Below are 26,553 nucleotides of genomic sequence, written 5' to 3'. Positions count from 1 at the left end.
GCAACCCCTATCTGCTATTGCAGCAGATAGGCGCTGCAATGTAGATTACAGTAACGTTTTTATTTTAAAAAAACGAGCATTTTTGGCCAAGTTATGACCATTTTTGTAGTTATGCAAATGAGGCTTGCAAAAGTCCAAGTGGGTGTGTTTAAAAGTAAAAGTCCAAGTGGGTGTGTATTATGTGCGTACATCGGGGCGTTTTTAATACTTTCACTAGCTGGGCGCTCTGAAGAGAAGTAACATCCTCTTCTCTTCAGAACGCCCAGCTTCTGACAGTGCAGATCTGTGACATCACTCACAGGTCCTGCATCGTGACGGCCACATCGGCACCAGAGGCTACAGTTGATTCTGCAGCAGCATCAGCGTTTGCAGGTAAGATCGACTTACCTGCAAACGCTGATGCTGCTGCAGAATCAACTGTAGCCTCTGGTGCCGATGTGGCCGTCACGATGCAGGACCTGTGAGTGACGTCACAGATCTGCACTGTCAGAAGCTGGGCGTTCTGAAGAGAAGAGGATGTTACTTCTCTTCAGAGCGCCCAGCTAGTAAAAGTATTAAAAACGCCCCGATGTACGCACCTAATACACGCCCACTTGGACTTTTACTTTTAAACACACCCACTTGGACTTTTGCAAGCCTCATTTGCATAACTACAAAAATGGTCATAACTTGGCCAAAAATGCTCGCTTTTTAAAAATAAAAACGTTACTGTAATCTACATTGCAGCGCCTATCTGCTGCAATAGCAGATAGGGGTTGCAAAATCTGGTGACAGAGCCTCTTTAAGCAGATGAATATATAGTTTTGCAGGGAAAATATGTATTACCTTTTTTTTTTCATTTAAATCCCTGCTTATTCTGGGTTTGAAAGTCCAGAGGGTGGTCTTTTTAAGTGATTGACAGTTTTCCCTTCGTGACTCTGCATACAGAGATAGCTGTCAATCACTGAGTAGGATTAACCTCTGGATTCCTAAGGCCAGAATAAGGATAGATTTAGATCAATAAATTACAAGTTATTCAAGTTATACAAATCTTTTCCCACAAAACTATAGATATATCAATCTGCTCAGCACTTCCTGCTCCAATATGCTGCCAGCCAGGGCCGGCCTTAGGGTTGTGCGAGCGCACAGGACGCTGCCCCTCCAAGCATGTAAGTGGCGCCACTGGGCTCTGCCTCTACTCTGTGCTCTGTTCTGCACACGTAGTAAATAGCCGAGGAGCAGAGGGGGAAGCACCGCCCACAGCCCATCCTGCACGAAGCCTGTGATCCTGTCAGTATGGAGAGATGGTGAGTGTCTGTGTGTGTGTGTATGTGTGTGTGTGTGTGTGTGTGTGTGTATACAGTATGAGTATACAGTATGTGTTTCTGTTTATACAGTATGTGTCTCTGTGTTTGTATGTGTATATGTTACACTGTGTGTGTCTGTGTGTCTCTGTGTGTATACAGTATTTGTGTCTGTGTGTATACAGTATGTGTCTCTGTGTGTATACAGTATGTGTCTCTGTGTTTGTATGTGTATGTGTTCCAGTGTGTGTGTGTGTGTGTGTGTGTCTCTGTGTGTGTACAGTATGTGTGTCTGTGTATATACAGTATGTGTTTATACAGTATGTGTGTGTGTCCCTGTGTGTCTCTGTGTGTATACAGCATGTGTGTCTATGCGTATACAGTATGTGTCTCTGTTTATACAGTATGTGTCTCTGTGTTTGTATGTGTATATGTTAGTGTGTGTGTGTGTGTGTGTGTCTCTGTGTGTATACAGTGTGTGTGTCTGTGTGTATACAGTATGTGTCTCTGTGTGTATACAGTATGTGTCTCTGTGTTTGTATGTGTATATGTTACAGTGTGTGTGTGTGTGTGTGTGTGTGTGTGTCTGTGTGTGTGTGTGTGTGTGTGTGTGTCTCTGTGTGTGTATACAGTATGTGTCTCTGTGTGTACACAGTATGTGTATACAGTATGTGTTTCTGTTTATACAGTATGTGTCTCTGTGTTTGTATGTGTATATGTTACACTGTGTGTGTCTGTGTGTCTCTGTGTGTATACAGTATGTGTCTCTGTGTGTATACAGTATGTGTCTCTGTGTTTGTATGTGTATATGTTCCAGTGTGTGTGTGTGTGTGTGTGTGTGTGTGTGTGTCTCTGTGTGTATACAGTATGTGTGTATGTGTATATACAGTATGTGTTTATACAGTATGTGTGTGTGTCCCTGTGTGTGTGTGTGTGTGTGTGTGTGTGTCTGTGTGTATACAGTATGTGTCTATGTGTATACAGTATGTGTCTCTGTTTATACAGTATGTGTCTCTGTGTTTGTATGTGTATATGTTACAGTGTGTGTGTGTGTGTGTGTGTGTGTGTGTGTGTGTGTGTGTGTGTGTATACAGTATTTGTCTCTGTGTGTATACAGTATGTGTCTCTGTGTGTATACAGTATGTGTCTTTTTATACAGTATGTGTCTCTGTTTGTATGTGTATATGTTACAGTGTATGTGTATGTGTGTGTGTGTGTGTCTCTGCATGAGTTTATGTCTCTTTGTAAAAGTATGTGTTCAATATTAATGTAGAACAGATAAAACAAAGATATCTGTGCTGACTCCTATATACCCTGCTGCCCCTTCATAGTCTGGTGCCCCTTATATAACCTGCTCCCCTTATATAACCTTCTGCCCCTATATACCCTGCTGCCCCTTATATACTCTGCTGCCCCCTATATATGCTGCTGCCTCCTATATATCCTGATACCCCCTATATATCCTGCTGCCCCTATATATCCTGCCGCCTCATATATATCCTGCTGCCACTATATATCTTGCTGCCCCTATATATCCTGCTGCCCCCTATAGTTCCTGCTGCCCCTATATATCCTGCTGCATTCTATATATCCTGCTGCCCCATATATATCCTGCTGTCCCATATATACTGCTACCCCCTATATATCCTGCTGCCTCCTATATACCCTGCTGCCCCTATATACCCTGAGGCCCCTATATATCCTGCTGCCCCTTATTTACCCTGCTTCCCCCTATATACTCTGCTGCCCCTTATATACTCTGCTGCCCCTTATAAACCCTCCTGCCCCTTATATACTCTGCTGCCCTTATATATATGCCTCTTTGTGTGTGTTTATATGTGTCTGTGGGTATAGTTATCATCTACGACATTATCTGTACTCAGAGAGTTATCACTGTGTTATCAGCGGTGTTACAAGGGACTTCAGGTAACATTTACTGCATTATCTGTATTCAGAGAGTTATCACTGTGTTTTATATGTGGTTTTACATAGGACTGCAGGTAACATCTACTACATTATCTGTACTCAGAGAGTTATCACTGTGTTATCTGTGGTGTTACATAGGACTGCAGGCTACATCTACTACATTATCTGTACTCAGTTATTACTGTGTGTTATCTGTGGTGTTACATAGGGCTGCACGTCAAATCTACGAGATTATCTGTACTGGGTATATATGTGCCTGTGTGGGTCTGCTTGTGAATGTGTCTTTGTGCTTGTATATATGTGCCTTTTATGTATTTGTATATGTCCCTGTCTGTGTATATGTGTCTGTACGTCTATATATTTACCTGTATGTATATATTCCAGATGTGTGTATGTATATTTGCCTGTATGTCTAAATATCTGTCTTTATGTATGTACAGTACATATGTTCCAGCGTGTCTATATATGTGGTTAATTTTTGGTTTGTGTAGGGGGCGGCAATAGAGAGTCCCGCACAGGGCGCCATCCAACCTAAGGCCGGCCTTGCTGCCAGCAAATTGGACTGCATTTTAAAGTGAAAGGTTCCCTTTAAATAATTTTTTAATTATACTATACTTTTAGAGTCATGCTACCATATCCTGCAGTGTCAAAATATGTGTTAAAGAAACGCTATATCAAGCGTTTTACACTTTATTTCATTAATCAATTCTTATATATGCACAGTTTAGTACATTTGATATTTAAGCCCTTATCACATACTTCTATCATACACTGTAGTCTTCTTTTTCAACAATTGTCTTACACTTATATTATGCACACTGTTATTTAATTTGATATGATATACCTATGCCATATATTCTAATGGTCGATTGACTTACCTATTTATTTTTTCATAATTTCACCAAAAGTTTATCTCATATCTATTCAATAATGCATCCTAATCCTAATCCCTGGCTAATTGGCCAAATCTGCAAAATTTGAATTGGGTGAAAACATACACTCATCTCTTATCACTGACCTACTAAATTTGCATGCTAATTTAATCTTAGCATATTCTGCAATATATTTAGTCAATGTGGTATAAACTTTTAGGCCATATACCCACCTAAAATCTATATCTGTAAATATTGAACAACAGATAGAAATAAAAAATTATATAATATCTTGAAGGTATGATCATGTCAAGAACAAATTGATAATAAAAGCATAATAAAATTCTTCATTTAGAAACTGTTTCTTAACAGAGCGGTCCCCAAAAGTTTGTTTTAACCAAGGACCAGTTTCATGCAAGACAATTATTTTTCCATGGACCAACGAGGGTGAGGAGGGTGTTTCGGAGAATCCCATCCACACGCAGCATAAATGTATGTAATGGATACTGAGCGGAAAAAACGCTCACAAATTGACATGCGGTACAGAGTTTTATTCCGCAGCATGTCAATTGTATTTGCGTAAACGCTGTTAATTGTTGCGAGTTTTCCCCATTGAATTCAATGGGGAGGTAAAACCCACAACAATTAGCATTTGTTGCGCTTATTTTGGCGGTATCGTAGCGATTTCGCAGCAAAAAACGCAACTCAGAAAAAACCAAACTTATACTTACTCATAGTCTGTTTCTTCTGCCAGGCTGGACTCCTGGAATGACTATTCATCCCATGTGACTGCTGCAGCCAATCACCGGCTGTAGCGGCAGTCACATGGGATGAAACGTTATCCCGGGAGGCCGTCCTGGATGACGTCAGAGGGCCGGCCTCCTGGGACGGCGCTTCCTCCCATGTGACTGCTGCTGCAGCCAACGAGAGGTTGCAGCGGTCTCCTGGGATAAAATGTCATCCCAGGAGTCCGGCCTGCTAGCAGGCTGTCAGAATGCTCAACAGTTTTCTGCAGCGGAAATTCCGGGTCAAAAACTGCACCACAATTTGTTGCGGTTTTTCAGACGGAATTCCCTGCGACCACTGGGGTGGATACCAGATACCGCGGCCCGGTACCAAATGATCCACGGCCCAGTATTGGTCCGCGGCCCGGTGGTTGGGGATCACTGTCTTAACAAACAGATGAGATTTTTTGTCTTTGAATATAACAGAGACAACTATTTAGCTCTGGACTCCTATTTCACTCATTTGATGGCCCCATGCTCTGGCTCCCTGTGTCTGCCACTAAACCCACCCTTTTTTTTTTTGCCATGGATCAGATTATGAATGTTTCTCAACCAAACTAAACCCTGAATTTAAGTTTTTAACATTTAAAAAATATTCAAATTGAAGGGTTAAAAACATTTATCAGATAACATAATTTAAGAACTGATTTTCTGTGACTATCAATAGACAAGCAATGTACTTGATATCAAATTTAATAAGCTTCCATTATTACACTGAGAGGAATACATTTGCCTGGTATTTCAACTTTTGGTTCATTTATAAACCCTGTAAAATAAGGATTGCAAAAGATTTTGAGAAAAAGAAAATTCACAATGAAATAATAGTATTTAAAAAAAATAAATGTTACTAGATGTAGAAAACATGTGATGCTGCCAGATTTAAGATGCCAGAGATACTTTCTGATACATTAACTCCTAGGGGCTTGTAATCCCTCTCATTTTTAAAGGTTGGACTTCAGAACTGTAAGTTAGATTTTTTTTCTACCAGCAGTCAAGTGCCACTTATTTTAGAAGATAAAAGGTGGGAAAGTCTGTTGCAGCCTAATGATAATAGTTTTAAAATACTATGTTAAAAAAAACTATAAAAAAATTGCTATTAAACATATTATACCAGAGTGCTGTTGAAAACCATATAGGAACATTCTCTACAAACTGCTACATTTGATAGATCCTTTTTTCCCTGTGGATTTATGAAAACATATTATAGTAACACAAAGACTATTTGTGCTTTGTTAAGATTTTTTTTTATAAAACACGTGTAACAATTATATGAACTGATTCCTAAGAAGATAGAAAGGGAAATATTCTGTTTTTATAAAACTTATCATTAATACGGATTAAATTTATCATTTCTCATGGAAAAATATCAAAAATTTTCATTGCCTCCCTCTGTCACATAGTTTCATGATTAGTTGTCAGAATGAATTAAAATATATTAAATCAGTTTGAAATGGTTGGGAATTTTGACATGTCTGTTTCCTTTCAGAATGTGTTTAAGTGTCAATAAACAATTGAGGACAGATTGATTTATTAATTTATTAGTAGTACTTCATAACTCTAAAGGGGATGTCCAGTTTTGAAAGTCCATTTCATATACCCTATAAGGGAATTCTGAGATAATAGAGGGGGGTCCCCGATTCAGGATCCTCATCTTTTGGCCAGAATGGAGAGTGGCTACAAAGACCTGTCCTGTCCTACATTACACAGACAACCCATTGATTTAAATGGGCACTGTGTAAAGCAAAATTTCCCTTGTGGCAGCAGGTTGCCAGGTTTCCAAACAAATTACAGATGATGTCTGGGGTACCAGCAGAGGGACACTTGTGATCTGCTTATTATTGAGGGACATTCCTAATAAGTACAGATTTTCCAAAAGCGGGCAACCCATTAAAGGCTAAAGCCGCATGCACAAGGCATACTATGGAGCCATACTGGTGTACTGTTGTACATTATTGTCAGGTGCTGTATGTATGGAGCTAACCTCCCCATGAAGTAGTGTTTCGAGGAGAAAAAAGCTCCTTACATATGGTATCTGATAGAGCATGCCACAATTTTTTCCTGTCCAAGTCGTACAGAATCTATCAGGAAAATAAAGCATCTGTATACCTCCGTATGAAATTGGAAACATTCGATAGATAAAAGGCCCCATTCACTTCTATGGGTGCCCTAATACAACTCTGAAGCCATTATACTGCCATGTGTATTAGGCCTAAGGCTGTTTTAATATTTGCATTTATTTGTAAGTGTTTATATATCTTGTCCAAAATACATTAAAAAAACTGGTATTTTTAATGGATTTCATTAATTTTTATGGCCTGAAAACTGATACTCAGTTTGTATTTGTTTTGTTTCAAAAAAGAAAGCTACATCACTTGAATCCTCAAAATAAAAGCCAGATCTCTAAAAAAATTGATTTTAAAACTGATGCATCAGATTGAAATCAATTGCACAAAATATATATATTTTACTGCAAGAAACAATGCCATAACTTCCATAGAGTCTGTATTAAGCAGCACAGTGGCTGCCCCTCCATACATGCTCCTTCTCACCCCTGTTGTGCTGGTGAGAAATAATGGGGGACTCGGGACTCTCTAGCTAGCAGTATAACATTTATCACCTATCATGTTAATGGTAGTAAAATCCTTTAAAATGGTTAAAGAAGTTATCTACTTCAATTTATTTTTACAGGTTCAGATAATAAAGCAGTAAAAGAGGATAGCGGGGTCCTGACAAATGTCCTTGCTTCCTCTTTCAGCTCAGATGCAAAACTGCTTCAAGATGAGAAATCAGAGACAGACCTGGTTGCTCAGGAATTGCTAACTGACAATCCCATTAAGAAGATTATTAGGCAGTGTATCCCTAGCAACCAGACTGTCAGACATGACTCAGCTTTTCAGTTTTAAGCTGGATTGGCAGCAGTAACATATCATCATTTCCCATCACAGGTTGTGTTAGGGCGGGTTCACACATGGCGGAATTCCACTTAAATTCCGCTGCGGACACTCCGCAGCGTTAATCCGCAGCGGAGCCGTTTCTCCATTGACTTTCACTTTAATTTAGCAGTGTTCGTTTACACGATGCGTACAATTCCGCTGCGGAGCATAGGCTGCGGAGCGGAATTTGGTGTCCGCAGCATGCTCTGTCTGTTGCGGAGCAGTGGCGGACTCATGGCGGAATTTCTCCATTGACTTCAATGGAGATTCTAAGTTCCGCAATGAAGTCCGCAGCTGTCATGCACATGTCATGTGTGCTGCGGATGCGTCTTGCTTTTTTAACTTGACATTTCTTCATTCTGGCTGGACCTAGGTATTTCTAGGTCTACAGCCAGACTGAGGAAGTCAATGGGGCTCCCGTAATGACGGGAGCGTTGCTAGGAGACGTCTGTAAATAGTCACTGTCCAGGGTGCTGAAAGAGTTAAGCGATCGGCAGTAACTGTTTCTGCACCCGGGACAGTGACTACCGATCCCAATATACATGTATCTGTAAAAAAACATATAAGTTCATACTTACCGAGAACTCCCTTCGTCTGTCTCCAGTCCGGCCTCCCAGGATGACGTTTCAGTGTAAGTGACGGCTGCAGCCAATCACAGGCCAAGCACAGGCTGCAGCGGTCACATGGACTGGCGCGTCATCCAGGGAGGTCGGGCTGGATGCCGAAAGAGGGACGCGTCACCAAGACAACGGCCGGTAAGTATGAAAATCGTTTACTTTCACTAGGGAAAGTGCTGTCCCTTCTCTCTATCCTGCACTGATAGGGAGAAGGGAAGCACTTTTCCCGCAGTCTGCAGCAGCTAGTCCGCATCAATGTACTGCACATTTTGTGCAGATCCGCTGCAGAATCTGCAACGCAGATTCTGTGCGGCATCGATGCGGACAGTTGCGGAGGAATTCCGCCATGTGTGGTCATGCCCTAATTGTGCAAAGTTTTTATTTTTTTTAAGCTTATGGATATCAATGTTAATCTTAACATTTATTTCCCTTGCTTTATTCTTACGAAAAAAAAAGCACCAAATGCTCATTTGGTTTAATAAAATATAACCATGTTTTATATGCACCAGATGTTGAGCAGGGGAATAAAGAATTAATTGACATTCTTTCAAATTAATTCAATTTGTTGGGATGAGTGCTAGTTTTTAGCTGGAAATCCTCGAGAAGGCAAATCAAATAATCTTTGGCTTAGAAGTGCTAAATCTGTGACATTTAATTAACTGACTCAAAATGAATACTTCACAACTGAAATACTGGAATAGTCGCATAAATATTAAGAAAGGAATGCATTTGTTTACTGTATAACCTAAAAGAGCTAGGATGAAATATGCATGGCATTATTAATGGGATTAGAAAAAATATAATCTTTGATTTGATTAGACAGGTAAAAGGGTTATAATATATATCGGAGACTGTAAATCGCACGCAAACCAGGTCTAGACACCCTAAATATTGTCCCGCTTGTTGAATCCTTTCCTAATCATAAGCAAACACATAATGAACAGATAGGCTAGATAGTTAGTCCTGAACTCCGTCAATCCAAAAAGTATTACACTCTACAGTACTTCAGCGGTGGCTAGACTTTATCAGTATGGGATCCACTTTTTATGGACTTTCAGCTGGTTGATCTGTTAACTAATGTATTGAACCTAATTAGTAAATTTAGAATATTCAGATATGTCCATTAAAGGGGTTATCTGGGACTTTCTTAAATCGGCGGCAGGACATAGAATGGTGTAAAATATGAAACAGGCCAATACTTACTTCTTGAAGTCCCATTCTTTATGGCTCCGGTCCTGGAAGCTCCTGCAGTGGTCACGTGCCAGTCATCGCTCACTTGTCGCTGCAGCCAATCGCTGACCTAATCGGTGATGCTACTATGAATGGCAAGTGACCGGCCTCAGCACTGAAGTGGGAGGTGAGTATCTGACAGTTTATTATTTTACACTATCCCCTGCCCTGCTGTTGATTTAAAAATGTTCTGGATAATCCCTTAAAATATTAAGTTACTAATGCCCCAGAAATTCTAAAAACATGCAAAACAGTCTAAAATAAATCAGAGAGACAAAGTTTTGTAAGAAAGTAGGACATGTGCATGAGGAGCACCAAAAAGGAAGCAAAAAATCCTTCACTTTCCCCCTCGCCTAGGGCCTCCTTAAGAGTTAAATAAGCCATAGTAAGATACTTATTACACTTCCTCCACTTCCATTTCTGTTAAGAAGCATTGTGGTCTGACATCTTACTTGTAGATCGCTATATACTTTATTATCTGTATACTTTTACATCCTATTACCACTAAACAGAGATAATCATGTATGGTTAACAGTCTGGTAGGCTTGACAACGATGACAACCATCACCACTTCAACACACTGGCAGCGAAAGTAACAGCTTAAAGTACAAATATGTACATTAATTAAAAATTACAACAACCCATGTTCATAAAATTCTTAGTTGGGATCAATAATTTAAATCGTAATCATATTTGCCTAGTGAATCTAAGACAATCAGAGGATCAGAACAAAGGACCTATTTGTAACGACGGGGGTAGGGAAACGAACAGGTGAGCCCTAATCTACCCGCCACTCTGTCCCTGCCTACTTGCAACGACCCGCCCTAGGCGACGGGGTACAACTGGGCGGCGGTCCCTACGCTCAGTAAGTGCACGAGACAAACATACAAGGGAATACAAAGCAAAGGGAAAGGGGCAGTTGCCCACGGCAACACCGTGAGCAACCAGAGTGGTGAACGAGCCAAGTCAAACCAGGAGAGCACGAGGTACCAAACGCAGAGCAGGAGAGTAGTCAGTAAGCCAGGGTCAGTATGGAGCAGGATCAAATAGTAGGAGCTGTAGCTGGGCCAGGAAACCACACGGAAAGAATCACAAGCAAGGAGGAACAGGAAAGGCAGGTATAAATAGACAGAGGGCGGGACAAGAAAGATTCAATATCCTACCCTTAGGAAGCTTAGCTCCTGGTACCAATTCGATAGTGCAATCGTATTCTCTATGAGGAGGTAACACTTCGGAGGCCTCCTTAGAGAAAACATCAGCGAAGTCCTGAACAAACTCAGGTAGCGTGTTCACCTCCTCAGGGGGAGAAATAGAATTAACAGAAAAACATGACATCAAACATTCATTACCCCATTTGGTAAGCTCCCCAGTATTCCAGTCAAACGTGGGATTATGCAACTGCAACCAGGGAAGGCCTAAAACCAAATCGGACGATAATCCCTGCATCAACAGTACAGAGCACTGCTCCAAATGCATGGAGCCAACAAGGAGTTCAAAAACAGCATCTTGACCCCACAGGTCTTTTGCTATATTTATTGGAGTTTGTCTGTGAAAGTGAAAATCTACTTTTTTTCTGAAAAAATATAAAAAAAATGATATTTGCAAGGAATAAAGATTAAAAAGCACCCCAAAACTTGTAAAGATACTTCTCCCGATTACGCCAATACCCCATATGTGGTACTAAACTGCTGTTTGGATCAACGGCAGAGCTCAAAAGGTGAAGGAGCGCCATTTGGATTTCGAAGCGCAGATTTTGCTGGATTGGTTTTCAGTGCCAAGTCGCGTTTGCAACGCCCTGGAGTAAGCAAAACAGTGGAATCCTCCCAAAACTGACCCCATTTTGAAGACTACACCCCTCAAGGAGTTTTTCTAGGGGTATAGTTAGCATTTTGACACTACACTTTTTTTGCTGAATTTAGTGGAATTAGGCCGTGAAAATGAAAATCTACTTTTTTCTGAAAAAACATAGAAATGTTTAATTTTTACAATGAATAAAGGAGAAAAATCACCACAAAATTTGTAAAGCAATTTGTCCTGATTACAGCAATACGCCATATGTGGTAATAAACTGCTGTTTGGACCCACGGCAGCACTCAGAAGGGAAGGAACAATATTTGGCTTTTGGAGCTCAAATTTAGCTGGAATGGTTTTCGGGTGTCACGTCGCATTTGCAAAGCCCCTGAGGTACCAAAACAGTGGAAACCTCCCAAAAGTCCCTTTAGGGAACTGGAACGAGCGATCATTAGGTCGCTGGTACAATACACTGCAGTACTAATGTATTGCAGTATAATGTCATTTTACAGACTCCTGTAACAGCGCGATCGCTGTTCCTGTCCATTAGTCCCGGGTGTCAGCTGTAATACACAGCTGACACCTGCAGAATATGGAGCAGGTGCAGCGCGTGAGCCCGCTCCATATATAACCCCTCGCACCACGACATGGTGCGTGAAGGCGTTAATACGCAGCGGATGGTGCAAATTGAAAATTAACATTTTCCACTGATATGCCATTTTAATGCACAATATATTGTGCCCAGTTTGTGCCACTGAAGACAAATACCTCATACAATGTTGAGCAGGTTCTCCCAGATATAAAATATCATATATGTGGACGTAAGCTGGTGTTTGGTCACACTGTGGGGCTCAGAAGGGAGAGAGAGCGCCATTTGGCTTTTGGAGCGCAGATTTTGCTTGGTAACTGTTCTGTTTGGGGTTTTGCTGGTATTTCAATTTATAATGTGGGGGTATGTGTAAACTGGGCAGAGTACATCCAGGCATAATAAGAGGGTATAATAATGGGGTAAATAAATAATTTGCAGATATGTGGCCGGTGTCGCACTGATAAATGGCGCCCAATCTTATCCGCTTTTGGAACACTCTGCACATTTTGCATCGCCATATTCTGAGAGCCAGAACTTTTTTATTTTTTCTCCAACGGAGCTGTGTGAGGACTTATTTGTTGCGGGAGAATTTGTACTTTTCATTGGTACCATTTTAGGGTACATGTGATTTTTTTTATTACTTTTTATTAGATTTTTTGGGCAAGCAAAGTGACAAAGAAACATAAATTCTGACAATGTTTTTTGTAATTTTTTTTTACAGTGTTCACTGTGCGCTATAAATGACATTTTACCTTATTCTGCGGGTCGGTACGATTACGGCTATACCATATGTATATAGGTTTTTTATGTTTTGTGGCGATTGCGCAATAAAATCACTTTTCGATAAAATTATTAATTTTTTGTGTCACCACATTCTGAGAGCCATAATTTTTTATTTTTCCGTCAAAAAAGCGGTGTAAGGGCTTGTTTTTTGCGAGACGGGTTGTAGTTTTTATTGGTACTATTTTGGGGTGCATGCGACTTTTTGATCACTTTTTATTCTATATTTTGGGAAGGTTGATGACCAAAAAATAGTGATTCTGACATAGTTTTTTAATTATTTTTTTTGCGCTGTTCACCGTGCGGGAAAAATAATATTATAGTTTTACAGTTTGGGTCGTTACGAACTCGGTGATAGCAAATATGTGTACTTTTTTTTAACATTTTCATTTTTTTCCTATAATAAAAGACTTATTATAGGAAAAAAAGCATTTTTTGTTTTTGTAACTTTTATAACTTGTTTTTACACTTTTATAAAACATTTTTATTACTTTATTTTTTACTTTTTACTTTTTACTTGAAGACTGGCAGCACTGATCGCTGCTATAATACATTACACTATCTAGGTAGTGTAACGTATTATAAACTGTCAGTGTGACGCTGAGAGTCACACTGACAGAAAGCTTATGAGAACCAGCATCCGGCTGGTTCTCATAGGCTGTCGTGCATGGCAGAGACGGGGGCTGATATATGGCCCCCGGTTCTGCCTTATAACCGACTGCAGCACCTGCAATCGGTCCCCGGGAAAGTTTGTTGTAGCAACAAACTTTCCAGTTTGTTATAGCAACACACTTTCCAGTTCGTTGCTACAACACACTTTCCCTGCGATCACATGACCGGGACCTGAACTAATCAGGTCCCGATCATATCTCCGGGACCAGAGGCAGATGATAACAGCGCGATCCGGGTGTCAGCACTACTCTGAGACACCCGGATCGTGCTTTTAACACCCACCATGAATTCACGTTGGCGCTGCACAGAGCCCAGCAAGCGCCGACGTGAATATACAGTGGGCGGTCGGGAAGCGGTTAAGCAGGGATAAATAAATTACAGGTTGTCCTGAATCTTTATTTACAAAACTATATATGAATCTGCTAAGCTTCTCCTTCTCTAGCACATGCTACACATAGAATAGACAGCATATTTGACGTGACTGCTTTCCTTCAAATCCACATTCTCATTAGGTAAACAAGCCTACTACCAGGTGTAGCTTTCTGCAGGGGGTGGGGTGGAATTTTTAACTCTTGTTTTCATAGTGCACAGCTTAGAGGTAACCGTGTTCACAATAAATTGTTATGTAGAAAGTACTGTATGTACAAGGTATCACAATTAGTAACTTAAAGGGGTTGTCTAGGCACGGGTCGGTTTTTCATACTGATGACCTATCCACAGTATATGATCGGTGAGCATCCGACACCAGGACCCCGCACCAATCAGCTGCTCCGGTGGCCTTCAATCAGCGGATGTGCTCCGGTCACAGTATAGAGACCATGCTGCAGTATTGCATCTCTGCTCTTATTCAAGTGAATAGAAGCCTAGTTGCAGTTCTGCAGCATGACCGTTGTGCAGTGTACGGAGCCATCTACTTCCGGCACTGAACACTGCAGAACATCCGGTGCACAGAGGCAGCCGGAACAGCTGATCTGTGCGGCGTCCGGGTTGGACCCCCACCAATCATATACTGATCAGTATGAAAAACCGTCCTGTGCTCGGACAACCCCTTTAAATATCATACTTAAAAACTGTAGAGAAATAATCTATCTGTAGATAAATATTTTGTGCATGGATTAGTTAAACATGTAAGTTATTGTTTTTTTTGTGTTTTCTTTCAAAACAGGTGGGACACCATCAAGACAAAAAGGATTTTTGGGTTGTATACGCTCCTTAAAGTTAAATGGAATTCCTATTGACTTGGAGGAAAGAGCAAAGGTGACACCAGGTATCAAGCCAGGGTGCCCGGGACACTGCAGTAGCTATGGGAACTTATGTCACAATGGAGGAAAATGTGTTGAAAAGTATAATGGGTTTTCATGTGACTGCAGTTTGTCTGCATATACTGGAGCATTTTGCAAGAAAGGTGAGTTTAAACTAGGCCGTTTCTATGCCTAAAGAGCAAACAAATTACCCATATATTTGATACGACATTGACTTTGCTGTAGCTCTGCAAGACGTTGAGACCTACACTTTTGGATACTGTATAAAACAGTATCCAGAGATAAACCTGCCAAATGTATGCTAGTGGAAATCTTATGAAATATATAGGATATGTACAGATGTAGCCAGCTTTAACTTGATTCTGATAACTTGCTGCAGCGTGACATCACTCAACAAAAGCCGTTGAAAAGTTATTGAAAAAGTCAAGATGAGAGATCTAACCACAGTTTATTTAATGCGTTAAAAGTCAAGGCAAAGATGACTACATCTGTACTGTACAGTATATGACATGACCAGGGGCGTAACTAGGAAAGACTGGGCCCCATAGCAAACTTTTGACTGGGGCCCCCGCTCCCCTGGGTATCACACAACCCCCCCTTGTAGATAGTGCCTCCCTATAGATTCCGCCACACAGCACCTCCTATAGATAGCACCATACAGCCCCCTGTAGATAACATCATACAGCCCCCTGTAGATGACTTCATACAGCCCCCTTGTAGATAACGCCATACAGCCCTCCCCTGTAGATAATGCCATACAGCCCCCCTGTAGATAACGCCATACAGCCCCCCTGTAGATAACGCCATACAGCCCTCCCCTGTAGATAATGCCATACAGCCTCCCCTGTAGATAACGCCATACAGCCCCCCAGTAGATAACGCCATACAACCCCCTGTAGATAACTTCATAGAGCCCCCTTGTAGATAACGCCATACAGTCCTCCCCTGTAGATAATGCCATACAATCCCCCTGTACATATTGCCATACAGCCCCCTGTAGATAACGCCATACAGCCCTCCCCTGTAGATAACGCCATACAGCCCTCCCCCTGTAGATAACGCCATACAGCCCTCGCTGTAGATAACGCCATACAGCCCTCCCCCTGTAGATAACGCCATACAGCCCTCCCCCTGTAGATAATGGCATAGAGCCCCCTTTAGATAACGCCAGATAGCCCCCCCTGTAGATAATGCCATACAGCCCTCCCCCTGTAGTTAACGCCAGACAGCCCCCCGGTAGATAACACCATACAGACCCCCCTGTAGATAACACCATACAGCCCTCCCCTTTAGATAATGCCATACAGCCCCCCTGTAGATAACGCCATACAGCCCTCCCGTGTAGATAATGCCATACAGCCCTCCCCCTTGTAGATAACGCCATACAGCCCTCCCCCTGTAGATAACACTATACAGCCCTCCCCCTGTAGATAACGTCATACAGCCCCAAACCCCCCCTTGAGATAACGCCATACAGCCCTAAACCCCCCCTGTAGGTAACGCCATGTAGCCCCCAACCCCCCTCCCCCCCAAAAAATGGCCTATAGTTTGTCCTACATAAGACATGCATCCCCTATAAACAGGATAGGGGATACATGTGTGATCGCTGGGACGCCTAGCGATAAGGAGAACAGGGGACCAAAAGTCCCCCAAAGTTCTTCCATGACAAACCTCGGTCTGTGCAGTTCAATAAAAATGAAAGGAGCGCTGGTCACGCATGCGCACAAGCGCGACCGGTGCACAATTAATTTCTATGGAGCTGCCGACAGACCCCGGAAGTCTGAGGTCTGTCATGGAGAACTTCGGGGGACTTTCTGTCCCCTGTTCTCCTTATCGCTAGGCGTCCCAGCGATCACACATGTATCCCTTATCCTGTGGATAGGGGATGCATGTCTTTTGTAGGAACAACCCCTTCAATGGCGTCACGCTGTAGTAGCTGTAGCGGCTGCTAGCGAAGCCTCCGGCCACGGGAGGGGGGGCCGTGTCGGCGGGCGGCACAGGCCCCCTCATGCTGTGGGCCCTGTAGCAGCCGCTACGGCTGCTACAGCGGTAGTTACGCCACTGGACATGATCTAAAAATAGAGCAGGGCAATGACAAAAAAATTAGAACCTTCGCTGGTGATATCAAGAACAGGTTGTTGTTGTTGTTTTGTGCCATTGTAAAACATTTTGTGCCTGTTGGGGAAAGCTCTGAAAACTTCATCTTTATGAGGCTTCCTGTATGCAATATCCTATGATATAAATGTAGCTTCAGCAAATGTGAACATAGACTAAAAAATTGCAATATTACAAGATGAAAATTAGAAAAAAAAAACGTGTGCATCGTTGTACTGATTTGAATTGGATGAACAGACAGTAACCAATCAGGTTTTTGGAATGCTTACAGCAGTATAAGTTATTGAAGGGAATCTATAGGGATTTAGAGTGAAAAATGACATAAATAAAACTAACAGGGGCAATGCCAGGACAATAATGTAAATAGTATGGTGTCCAAATGCTACTGTCAGTAGGGCAATAAATGTTAATCGACAACCTTCTCTTACTAAAAGTTCTCTGAGGATAAGCTGATCACGGGGTGTCCCCTTACTGGTTTGACCAGCAATCGACTGCGATCGTCCGGAGAACTGAGCAGCAAGTATTAATTTCCCCTGCACTGCTACCACAGGAGAAATTAAGCATTACATTGTGTCCATTGAAATTACTGTGGCATATTTGAAACTGTGTCTGGAAAGTGTCGAAAAATGCACCAAATTTGGCGCAAGTTTGGCACATTTTGTCATAATTCGGATGTTTGCACCTCACTGGCCACTTTTAAAAGTGTTCCCAGATGTGGGCGTGGCTTGCTGGAAATGGGCGTGGTTTATGATATATGCCAAAAATCTGTCACAAAATTCTAAAGCAAAATAAGTTAAATCAAAAGTGAGAAGTGTCATGCAAGATATGCCAAATTATCATGCAGCATGTACCACTGTGATAAATTTGGTGCATCTTGTGCCTGCCTGGTCTAAGTTTAAGCTATCCAACTATTAGATAGCATTAGTAAATGTGGGCCATTGCGTTTTTTGTAATGTATGGATGTAAATGGTCTTCCAGAGAAAGAGCTGTTCTTTGTAGCTAATCTCCACTCGTGCTATAGGTAGAATTCCCAAACATGAAAATAGGGCATTTGAAAAGGCTTTTTCTATACCAGATAACCTATTTAATGTATGAAAACATTTTTAAAAAGTTATTATACCTTTTTTCAATAATATTAGCATGTTGTATTAATGTCAGAAAAATTAACAAATTTATGTGCATATTTGTAAAACTTTTATATAGTGTAATCACAAATATAAAACATTCAAATAGGATTTTTTTATACAGTTGTTATATATCTTATATTTATAAAGCTATGAATATTTAGATACATGATGATTATTTTTATTTTCTTTTACAGAAATTTCAGCACAATTTGAAGCAGAATCGTCATTAACTTATAGCATTGAAGAGAATTATACCATGATTAAAAATTCAAGTTTGCATGTTTCTTCCCTTCACACCGATACAACTTCTAAAGAAAGCATAGCTTTTAATTTCAAGACAACTCAAGCACCAAGTTTACTACTTTATACGCAATCTCTAAATAAAGCATATATTTCAATTATCATCTCAAAAAATGGTACGTACATGCCGAATATGTATACAATAGAATTTCAGTTATTGTACAGTGCAAACAAAGGGCCGTATTCTGATGAAATTCCATTTGATTATTTACCAGCACAATGGTTAATAAAAGTTTACATTTTTATATTCTATCTCTATCTCTCAGACAAAATGTATCAAAAACGTACAATCGGCCCAGAAGGAGTCATGCAAACCACAATCACTAGATTCATGAATAGATTAAAATATACATTTTATTGGATACATTTAAAATCTACATAAACAAAAGATATAGAACAACATTGAGCCAGTGCACACTATTGGCTTAATACAAAAGCATGGATAGGTAAAAGGCTAAATATATACAGTAACACATCCAATCAATATATATAGCTACCCTCTCACAGAAGTTACTTATAGGTGGCCAGAAGAAACATACATTCCCTGCAGCTACTACATGTAGCTAAACTGAATAGCAGTGGAAATGAGCAGCGAGGTATGAAACGAATGATATCTTAGCATAAGCTTAATAGTAACGCTGCAAACAGCATAGGCTGCTGTGCTGTCACAGCTAAGTAAGGTAACTAAAATGTGGAAAGAAGAAGATGCCTTCCTAGGATATGGTGGCTCACCTATAGAGTGTGTGTTCGGAGTGTCACCAGACACCTCGATGCGTGTTTCTCTGCAGTCTTCCTCAGGAGATCTGGTTTAGGGCAGGTGGTTAATAAAGATAGAAAATGTATCAATGTCCAGGTCTCTCATGTTTTATTATAATAGTATAAAAGTGCACTTTCATATATAATACTAGTGAATTTTATTGTCATAACCTCCAATCATGTTATTACATGTCTTTCACGTAATTATGACATAATATGTAAATAAAATCTATAAGATATAAATTATCAAGTAGTCAGCACAGTGATTGTGAAGTACAAATCTAGTTCATCACTATTTTACTAACAATTTAGTTTAATCTGCCACCTGAGTGTATAAATTTCTTTGATCTCTCATCACTAGAGAACTTTTACACCGGCCAAAACGAGCGCCGATCCATGAGACAGCTTGTTGATCGGCACTCGTTTGCTCCCTTCACAAGGAGCTATGTATGGGGACAAGCGATGGTTACTACGATCACTCGTCCCCATGCTTTTCCATCATGTCGACAGCACATCTCCCTGTTTACACAAGGAGATGTGCTGCCGACAACGATAATATTTTGTGCTGCATAAACGATACATTCGGTCGATAAATTAGCCTTTTCTCATTCATAGGCGGATCGCTGCCCTATTTACACAGGTCAATAATCGTGAATGAGCGTTCATATAACGCTTGTTTGCCCAATCATTGGCCCATGTAAAAGGGCCTAAATTCCCATTTTTTTGAGTACATGAAAAGCTTGGATAACAACACTGCTTCCTGTTACATCAATGACTAACACAAAGTTCACTTTACTGCAATCAGAGTGCTGCCAATCCTGTATTTCTTTCCGAATAATGTTTTTGTTTCTGAATGTTTTTGTTTCTGAATGTTTTTGTATTTGTTTCTGAATTTGTTTCTGTATAATGTGATAATATAAGTCTAAGTTTAGGTAATGTCTGAACAAATGATTTAAAAAGGTAAAACAAAAAAAGATTAGCATATAAAAGGGAAGGACTTACATATGTCGACCATAGTCAGACAGTCATATGATATTATATCTACCATGCCTTGGCCTAGTCATTATAAGTGTTCTTTTATTTCCCTTAATTATATCTGTTTAATGTTTTATTACTCAGAAACCTACAAAAGACATCATCATTTGACATGATTGTAGGTGAAACAAGGAAAACTATGTTTAAAAAATAAATAAATAAAATAATCAAAAACTTTGTCAGAACTGATCTTTGTGAACAATGCTTTAGAGTATTGATAGGATGGGCACATTATACTGTAGGATTACCTGTATTTGTCAAGTGACATTGACATGCCCCCTCCTTTCTGGAACTAAACATCTATTCTGGTGCTTTAAAAGCGTATTTCTATCTTATAAACCGATGGCATATTGCTAGGATATGCTATCACATTATGATTAGTGGGGGATCCGAGCTCTGGGACCCCCACCAATCCTAAGAAGGAATAGTCCGCGTCCCCGTCACTATTTTTCTCTGCAAAACGACGTCTCGTCCTCTTACTGTGCAGGGAACTTATAAGGGGATGCAGCGCTATATCAGCACTGTGGCCTCTTCATTCTCAGGATTGGTGAAGGTACCCACATAAAGTGATGGCATATCCTAGGGATATGTCATCACTTTGTAAGACAGCAACTATTTCTCTGACACAGAATGGTGAAATCTGACCGGCTAAACCATGGCTTCCAATCTCGCTGTCAGATTGTGACTTAATTTATAGACCATATGTTTTATATTTCTTGTGTCTTTTTGTTTTTCTTTTTTTCTTTAGGAAGTTTGCAAATAAGGTACAAATTTAATTACTACCATGATCCTGATATTTTTACCATCAATTCTAAAAATCTGGCTGATGGTCATCTCCATAGAGTTTCAATTTTAAGAAAACAAGATATTTTATTTGTGGAGGTAATATTACTGGAATTATTATTATTGTTGATTTATGCTTATCTAAATATGTTTCCATATTCTGCTTTCTTTTAGAGATTCAGGATCTAGTTGCCTACATATGGATTGATCAGGAAATACTAGCTATTTAGCTAAGCACACAGCAGTCTGTAGAGAAACTGTGTAGGCCTGATCAATCATCAAAGAGCAAAGTTGGTGTCTGTAGACGCAGGCAATGTGTCTCTCTTCCTGGAAAATAAAGCTTTACCATAGATTTAAAGAGAATCTGTCACCAGAGAGTGTGTTCGTGTCAGAGACATAATTTGAAGTTCCTGGGCCCCGATGCAAAATTTGGAAATGGGCCTTATCATTTTCTATTCATAATACTAATATATATATTCTTATGTAGCAGAGCGGACTTTGGCCCCCCTCAGGCACCAAGACCCGACAGTAATTACTACCTTTGCACCCCCTGTGCTAAATGTAAAAATCATTTATCCAGCTCCGAGGGATGCCTTGACCATCACCTAGTTTGGACATACAGATGTAACCATCTTTATATTGACTTTTAATGCATTAAATACAGTGACTTTTTTTTAATGGATTTTCAATGGCTTTTGTTGTGTGATATCACGCTGCAGCACGTTATCAGAGTCAAGATGAAGATGGCTACATCCGTATGTTACCTCTCAGCCAATCAACTAATACAAATGTACTATTAACATACAGTGTGCACTCGCTTTTTTTTTATCCGATGAGGCGTAAGTTAAAGGTTTTCTCTGACCAATAACAGGATAAGCGATAAATGATCAGTGAACCTCTGGGATCCTTACCAATCACTAATTCGATTGTCTCCATATCTCTCATAAAGTTGTATAAAGCCGTAATGTACATGCTTGGTCACTGCTTTATACAATTTCTCCTCTCCACGGCCATCCTGGTGAGAAAAGACAGGGGAATAGAGCCCCCTAAACGAAAACTTGTGGGGGTACTGTCAATAGGTGATAAATGTTATTGGTTGGAAACCAATTTTTATATATATATATATATATATATATATATATATATATATATATATATATATATATACATATACATGTATATGACCTCCAAAGAACTGTAAAATTGGGTATAGATCTAATTATTATTTTTTAGGTACATATACCATCTCAATGTATGTTATTAATTAAATAGTTTTAAGGTTATATACTTTTGGCCTTGGCAAATATATTACATTTACAAAATACAAGTGCAGCCTATGAAAGAAATTGCATTTCAATTGCAAAGAATGAATTAGCGTGCTCCTTTGAACGTGACATGATGAGTTTCCTAGGAATATGATGAAATAAATCTTATGAGTTGATGAACATTGGCCCACGGGTGTCAAGTTTTGTACACAACTTTTATGGCACATTTTTAGTTGAAATAATGCTGTATACTGTGTACTTTTAATTTTTTTTAGATATTTGAAATAAAAATAATTCAGGTTTGTGCCGTATTCTCAACTTTATGACCCCTGTTAGTCAAGTGGGAGTAGATATGGACAGTGTTACCTAATTTGCCATATTTATAAAATGTGATGAAAATGTTAAAAAACATTTGCATCTTCACTCCACCAGCTGGCTGCTGCAAAATGCAATATAGAAAACAAAACCAAAAGCAGTGTACTTTTTCCAATATAAAATGCAACATATTTTACAAATGGCATGCTACATTTGCTAAATTTGTTGCAAAGACTTGTAAAGAATAAGCCAATATTGATACAAATGAGACAATGTATGATTTATAAAAAAAAGAAATGGGTATTTAAGGAGTTTGGAAAGCCAAACGTGCAGGTAATTTTAGCTGTTATGCAGTCCTATGTGTTTCCATAGTAACTGACTACAAATATATCTTGTGTAGTCTGATCCTGTGGTCATGTGTTACTCTATTCCATCTGTTCCCTAAATCTCAGTAACATACATTCTGTAGGTTAACAGGAAATATGGGAAGATGGAATATGACTGCAGTATCAGATTACACATGGTTTGTTTCTAGTCGGTTACCATGGAGACACAGATTTATTAGTGCCAATTTGTCATGTGTTTTACACACTTTTTACACTTAATCCAACCATTTTTAAAGTGACTAGAAAAAGGGGCCAGACTAATGCATTTGCCGTAATTTGGAACACCTTTTAAAGATGTATGCCATGTTTAAGCCCAAAATATTGGTATATATACAGCAGCCAAAAGCAGACATAAGTATAACAAATGTGTCTAGCATGTGTGGAGAGCTGCAACCAATACATTATGCCACATGCAACATGTTAATAAATTTTGACATAATAGTAGTAGATAGTTTGACCATATATATGATCATGGCTACTTGGGTTTACCGTGCTAAGTGAGAGGCTTTTAGGTTCTCAAAATGAAATGGCAATAAATGAAAGCACGCAACACTTTTCTTTTTTTCTTTTCAAAAATAATTTTTCTTATTGTATCAAAAAACAATTTTTTTTTACATCAGTAAGATATATATAGTCTAAACTTCACAAAAAAGTGCCAAAGAAGTCCATAAGTACTGTAATTGGATTTCAGTCCTTGGGTTAGGGATCTTGTGCGGAGACTCGAGGAGGGAAGATTGGCCTCTTGCTGTGCCGGGGCACCTGATGTTAAAGTAATTGTTTCTTATCAATCTTCACTATTTTTGCAATATAGTACAGATTTTTATATACATATATATATATATATATATATATATATATATATATACAAACCCAAATGAGCAGCACTCAATGTCCGAAATCCACCATGTGGTAGGGTACAAGCGGGTAATCCTGATCCACGGATTATAAATATAAAATAGAAGAAATCCCACAGCACACACAATGCACACCCAATTCTTCTATTATATATATATATATACACTTTATGCCTTATCTACTCAAAAATGATTTCCTTCCTTTCTTGTTGAATGTTCCTCTAGGTTAACCAATATGCATCTGAGCAGTTCATTCTCCGTTCTGGCACAAAGTTCAATACAATCCATTCTCTTGTACTTGGTAAAATATCAGGTAAGCATAATTTTTCTAAAGGATCATAGATGTTATATACTTTATCTCATTGGTAGAAAGTATGTCTGGTCTGGGAATTTAATTAAAATCTGACAAGCAAAAAAGAAATGTACTTTTGGAAAGTCGGAGCATCATCTCAAATAAGCACTTCCTTGCAGATGAGGAGCGAGTGTGTTCTCTTCAAACTAATTTCACACTTATCTCTACATTTTACAATCAGGCATCCTGGAACATGATATTTTCCTCTAAAGAGTGTTGATTAGTATTACGTGACAACAGACAGAGAAGTCACTGAATTAAAACTAAATTTTTTTAATAGAATATTATAGTTGTTTGTGTAAAACAATGCAAATAGCAATACATAAAAAGGTTAACAAAATGTTTGAAAAAGTATAAGAAAATAGAATAGAATATGGTAGATTACTTATGTAAGAGTGACTGTTATAAAGTTCACAATGCTTTGCAATTAAAATGTTTTTACAAGAAGCAGTTGCATAATATGGAGAATGCATTAATCATAATGACAGCTTTGAAAAGTCTGAAGATTTATTTTCCATACTGTGATATATTTTAAAATCCTTGCTAATTATTCTATCACATTCAAACTCATCAGTTGATTTTAACAGAACTTCTACGTTTGGATAGAATAAAAAGCCTCTAGGTAAATCTTGATTGGTAGAGCATATAATTGAAACAGAATCTTCAATTGCCTCTCTATTTTTTAAAATTCAAAAAGCAAAAAAGTATGCAACCAACTTTAAAAACAAGCTAAAATACTGTCCTTACCTTTAGTGAAATATATGTATACGTTAAGTATTAATAATTATTGATGGCATATTGATAGGATATGCCACTGGTCCAGCTGCTGGGACCCAAACTAATCATGAGAACTTTGATCAGACACGGTGCTACCCTTAGGCCATGTTCAGACGTGGCGGAATTTTTCCGATGCAAATGTTGGTGCAGATTTGGGGCAATTACGCAACGAATCTGCACCAACATTTGCATATTTGACAGGTAATTTAGACGTTGCAGATATCACAGCGGACTTGCCACAGATTTCAGTTTTTGCATTGCAAAGGCTGAAATCCGCAGTGAAATTCCGCTTCTTCTCCGCAACAGACAGCGCATGCTGTGGAGTGAAAATTTGGCGCCACAGCCTAATTTCCGCACAGTTATTTTCCGCAACGTCTGAACTAAGTTTCCTAAAAATGTATAGAAACAAATGTAAAAAACGGCTGCTGCAGAATTCTACTGTGGGCTGTCCAGAGCGGAATTCAACAGCAATTCCGCCACGTCTGAATGTGCCCTAATACATGCACTGGGCCTGATGTTGCAGATTAGTTACAGATCAACACCATTCATTTGCATGGGACAGACATGTAATATCAGACTCAGCACACAGATTAAGGCCTCATGCACAAGACCGTAGCCATGTGCACGGCTGTGATTTTCGGGTCGGCCGGCAGCGGAGTGACACCCGTGAGCCTCCCGCAAATCGCGGGCCGTAAACATGTCCGCGTGCATTATTTCCTATGAGCCTGGACCAGGCTCCTGGGCCATGCACGGACCGTGGAAACCACGGTCGTGTGCCTGGGCCCATAGGAATGAATAGGGCCGCAATTCTCCCATGGATTTTAGGGGGAATTGCGGCCGCAAAAGCATGTTCGTGTGCACAGGGCCTAAGGTGGCACTGTTTCTGATAAAACATAAAGGGGCTGCTGTGCTTTACTGATTGCATGAGGCTCACAGTCCAATTTCCCCATCCTTTTTTCCCCAAACTAAAGCCAGTAATTGAGCCAAATAAGGTAAACATTGGCTTATAAATAAAAATAAAGTAAATATGTTTATAGGGTAAAATATTTTGCTACATAATAAACATAATAACATTGTACCTCCTACATAATTCATTATCTAGTCTGAAGCCAAAGAACTTTCATTTGTATGTATCAAATGTGTCTGCATTTCATTAAACAAAAATCTTTCTAAAATTAAAAAAATACCTCCAGTGACCAGGTTTCCTGGGACATCAGGGTTCTACATGATGTTAGTTGGAAATTATTGCTTGATAGATTTTTGTATGTATGTTGCAATACAAATTAGATACATTGTAATAATTACAGTGCTGTGAAAAAGTATTTGACCTTCTAGATGTTCCTTTTTAAACATATTTGTTACAGTGAAAAATTTCTGATATTTTAACAGCAAGTAGTATTAGACAAAAGGAAAATGGGAAAACACATGTCATATATCATTATGTACCATAAAATTGCTACATTTTTACATTGCTTCCATGTTGTAATGTCCCTGTCGAGCAGCTACAGTTATTTATTTTTAAATCTGAATAGAGGATTAGGGTACATTCAGACGTGGCGGAATTGCTGTGGAATTCCGCTGCGGACAGTCCGCAGTGGAATTCTGCACCAGCCGTTTTTTTACATTTGTTTCTATACATTTTTAGGAAACTTAGTTCAGACGTTGCGGAAAATAACTGTGCAGCATTTAGGCTGCGGTGCAGAATTTTCCCTCCGCAGCATGCTCATTGTGTTGCGGAGAAGAAGCGA

At 39.6% G+C, this 26,553-nt stretch overlaps 1 protein-coding gene across 1 annotated transcript in view; it reads left to right on the top strand.

Annotated features, from left to right (window-relative positions):
• The window catches only part of CNTNAP4 (contactin associated protein family member 4), a 334,655-nt gene that overhangs the window by 295,595 nt on the left and 12,507 nt on the right, over window positions 1–26,553 (top strand). Inside the window, exons 18-21 of the mRNA XM_075828837.1 lie at window positions 14,644–14,883; window positions 18,177–18,398; window positions 20,822–20,955; window positions 23,902–23,989. Coding sequence (XP_075684952.1) covers window positions 14,644–14,883; window positions 18,177–18,398; window positions 20,822–20,955; window positions 23,902–23,989 — 684 coding nt within the window. The remainder of the gene's footprint in view (window positions 1–14,643; window positions 14,884–18,176; window positions 18,399–20,821; window positions 20,956–23,901; window positions 23,990–26,553) is intronic.

The sequence above is a fragment of the Rhinoderma darwinii genome, chromosome 1 (assembly GCF_050947455.1).
Source record: "Rhinoderma darwinii isolate aRhiDar2 chromosome 1, aRhiDar2.hap1, whole genome shotgun sequence".
Classification (NCBI taxonomy): Eukaryota; Metazoa; Chordata; class Amphibia; order Anura; family Rhinodermatidae; genus Rhinoderma; species Rhinoderma darwinii.
Note: the sequence above shows the minus strand (reverse complement) of the source record. Positions and strands in the feature narration are given on the sequence as shown.